Here is a 4,130-nt window from a genome sequence, read left to right on the forward strand (position 1 = left end):
GGGATGCAGAAAAGCATCTCCAGCATCGCCCCAGCACCTTGCCCATGCTCACCAAGGAAACACAGACCCACCAAGAAGCAAATTCTCTTTGGGATCCTCCCCCACCCCTCACCACCAGGATTATCCATTTTCCCACGGGAATGAGATGGGGGTCCCTACACCTCCCCGCACAACCCTTTGCAGCCATCAGAGAAGCCACATGCCCGAAGTCGCTGGGGTGCTCGTGCCTGTGCCCGTGGAGGTACCGGTCGGCCGGCGGCCTTGGCACCCGGCGTGCCGCAGCGTCCCAGGCTGCCGTTTGGGGTGGTACCGCAGCTGCTGCTGATGATCTGGAGCTGTTTCTCGGCCCGATCCGCCCGGTCCAGCAGCTCCTCGATAAAGTGCTGGAGACGGACTTTGGCGTTGGCCTCACGGGCGGCCGTTTCCTTCAGGAACTGGTCGATCTGCAGCACCTCCCTACGTGGAGGGACCAGTGGGTGACACTCTCATCCTTTATCCTTTCCCACCCATCCCTGTTAAGGGTTTCTATCCCTGTCTGTGAGCTGGGGTGAGGGGGGGAGTCAAGGATGCTTGTGCTCATCCGGACCATTCCATCATCAGCCCAATTTGGGTCTGTGCCAGTCCAGACGACTCCTGGGCATGGTTTGGGGATATTCCCAGCATGCAGGATGGATGTGGTTACCTTGTTTTTTTGGGGGGGATGATGTTCCCAGCACCTTTGCTGGGATGTACGTGGCTCCCAGGACTGGAGTCAGGCCCACTGTGCGTGATGGAGCGGAGGGAGGAGGATGATGATGGTGCGGCGGGATGATGGAGGAGGATGGCAGTGGTACTCCGCCGCATTCAGGGCAGACTTCAAGCAAAGCCCTTAGGGGCAGCCTGAAGCCCTTAAACCCTGCTCAGCCCCGTACCCTGTTAAGCCCAGTGGCCCCATCCTGCCCCGCACACGCGTGTGCCCAGGCACACCCACACCCACAGCCCCCCGACCTCCTCCGCTTCCCAAAACCACGGGCATTTACACGCAGGCACACGCAGCCGTCGCACCCGCACAAGCACACACGTCCCAAAAACACACGTGGCCATCGCACCTCTGCAAATGCACGTGCCCCGTGAACGCACACGTGCACACCTGCGCACAGCCGTCGTGCACACTCACAAGCGCGTACACAGAGCCACCCTTACACGCACGAGCACCACGAAAACACAAATGCAGACGTACACCCCGACACACGTGTGCAGCCAGACACAACCGGCACACGTGCACAGGCAGCATCATGAGCACACACGTGCACCCCTCCCCGACACACGTACAGTTGGTGACACGCACACCCAGCGCCGCTCACACCCGCACGGTCGGTGATGCAGACACACACGTGCACAACCCCTCTCACACCTTCACTCGGCATCCGTGAATCCCTGCAGATGCACAAACATGGCTCTGCACACCTGACAGCGCACACCCAACCACGCACACCTGACCATGCACACCCAGCTGTGCACACCCGACTGTGCACACCTGACCACGCATATCCAACTGTGCACACCTGACTGTTCATACCTGGCCATGTACACCTGACCACACACACTCGACAGTGCACACCCGACCACACAAACCCCGCCGCCCACACCTGACCGTGCACACCCAGCTGTGCACACCTGACCGTGCACACCCAGTTGTGCATACCTGGCCACGTACACCTGACCGCACACACCTAACCATGCACACCCGACCACACATACCCAACTGTGCATACTTGGCCATGTACACCCGACCACGCACACTTGACTGTGCACACTCAAGCATGCACACCCGGCCACGCACACCTGACCACGCACAACCCACCGCGCACACACCCAACTGTGCACACCTGACCATGCACACCCAATGGCGTACACCTGGCCGTGCACACCCAACAATGCACAGCCGACCATGCACACCCGGCCACACACACCTGACAGTGCACACCTGACCATGCACACCCAACCACGCACACCTGACCATGCACACCCAGCTGTGCACACCCGACTGTGCACACCCCACCATGCACACCTGACCACGCACAACCCGCCGCACACACACCCAACCGTGCACACCCGTCCATGGACAGCCAACAGCGTACACCAGACCACATACACCTGGCCATGCACACCCGACTGTGCACACTCAGCTGTGCACACCCGGCAGCACTGATCTGCACAGGAGCATGATGGAAAAGGAGGGGGCAGCCCTTAGCAACATAATTCCTGTTGCTAGTTATTAATTGCCATTTAATTATCAGTTAATTACCCCCCAACCTGCCATTTGCAGGGTGAGCCGGGGAGCTCCCCGGTAATGATTTGGGAAGGCTCCCAGCGAGGGGCCCCAGGAGATTTGGAAGGCAAATGGGGTGCTGGCTCGGCGGGTGTAAGGTGATGCTGGTGGTTATCACCTGCAGCGCTCTCATTCCCATGGACCGGGTGGAAAAACACCCCCGGCAAAGCAAACGGAGCTCAGGAGCAAAAAGCCTCCCATGGGGACAGCGGCTTCGTGGCATTTTGGAGCTGGCAGGGCTGGGAAATGTCCCAGGCAACGGTTTGTTCTCGGGGAAGGGTGAAACTGGCTTTGCCGATGAAAATGATTTCCGATGATTTCCTCACAGCTAGGAAAAAAACCCCATCGCTTTTCATCAGCTCTTCCCATCCTCTCTCTGCAACCTGGCAAGTGATTTTGTGGCTCTGACTGGAGGAGTTTGGGGACCGATGGGGACAGTCAAGGAGCAGAAGGGGTTCTCTGAGGAAAGGGAGGCTCAGGAGGTAGTTTTGGGGCATAAAACCAGGTTCTTAGGTGGTAACAGCGTCCAGGCTCCACCAATGCATTTGACCCCTCATTCGTCACCCTCTGCCCACCCTGTCTTACGTGTCTCCAGGCCCTGCTCCAGACTTGTCCACTCTGGTGGCCCTTGTCCTGTCACCACGCATCCCCCAGATGCCCCTGGACAACACCCCCGAGGCAGCCCCCAACCCTCCCCGTTGCCTGTCCCATACAGATGCAGCCAAACCAAGAGGTGTTGCCCTTATCCAGCCCCAGCATCACCCTACTCCTCATCCTAGGACCATCCCCACCACCAGCAAAAATCCTGTGAACCTTGTTTCTAAGCCACAGTCGTTATTTTGGAGTCAAAAAGTCATTAATGAACACGCTGACGATGGTGAGGATCAAGACAAGTCCTTGAGGAATCCCACCAGTGCTCCCAGCCCAGCACAACAAGGACTGTCCCCCGCTAACCTGCTCCTCACCAACTTTCTGGACCACATGGTGGCCTCCAGCTTTGCTAAGAAACTCCTGAGGAACAAGGTCTAGTTTGCTTGAGCAACACCGATGGGCAAAATAACCCAGCGCTTGACTGGAGGGAAACTCAGGAGCAGCGCTGGGGTGGGAAGGGGGTGTTGAGTAGGGAACATGGGATGAAAATGAAGATGACAGTGCCATGGTCCTAGCAGCAAATGGAGGTCATACTGCTTGGCTATCCCACCCTCCTTCTGGGAGAAAAAACCCTGAATTAGGTATGACCAAGGTGGCCTCTCTGATGTTGATGACCATGGGACAGGTGGATGGGATCGCTTGGGTTGTATAGGGCCGGACAATTCAGCTGTGGAGCCAGAGGGGATGACCCAGCCCTGGTTTTGGGGGGACACCCTTTGGTACTAGAGATGGGCTGCAGCAACACGGCCACCACCATGTTCCTTGGCAGGACAGCAGGATCCCTTGTGGATCCCCGGCGTGGCCATGTCCTGGGGGTACTGGAAGGTCTGGGACGAGGTCTGGCATGACGTGACCCAGCTTGGTCACAGATATGGAGAGGTTCAGGTCCATGCGGACACTGCCCACGTGGGCGAAGATGCAAAACCTGATGAGATGATACTAATGGGTGCTCCTGAAGGGACTGCACCCTAGCACTTGGTTTGAGGGTGTGGTGATGGTGTTGGGCTCCTCAGGGCTCACCATCAGGGACCCATTTCCCCCCCACCCTGCAGCTGGGAGAAGGGGGCAAAGGACTCACTGTTGCTTGCGAGTGAGCTCCTGCTCCTTCTGCACCAGGTCCTGCTTGAGGGAGGCCAGCATCTCCACGCTGACGTCCACCTGACGGGAC

The 4,130-nt window shown here is 58.3% G+C and overlaps 1 protein-coding gene across 1 annotated transcript in view; it reads right to left on the bottom strand.

Moving 5' to 3' along the window:
• LOC104159795 (F-box only protein 41-like) overlaps window positions 1–4,130 on the bottom strand; it is a gene marked incomplete at its 3' end in the record, with an annotated part of 5,664 nt that overhangs the window by 776 nt on the left and 758 nt on the right. Inside the window, exons 2-3 of the mRNA XM_009697798.1 lie at window positions 4,041–4,120; window positions 198–456 (exon numbers count right to left, since the gene is read on the bottom strand). Coding sequence (XP_009696100.1) covers window positions 198–456; window positions 4,041–4,120 — 339 coding nt within the window. The remainder of the gene's footprint in view (window positions 1–197; window positions 457–4,040; window positions 4,121–4,130) is intronic.

Source organism: Cariama cristata, unplaced genomic scaffold, assembly GCF_000690535.1.
Source record: "Cariama cristata isolate BGI_N322 unplaced genomic scaffold, ASM69053v1 scaffold22280, whole genome shotgun sequence".
Lineage (NCBI taxonomy): Eukaryota > Metazoa > Chordata > Aves > Cariamiformes > Cariamidae > Cariama > Cariama cristata.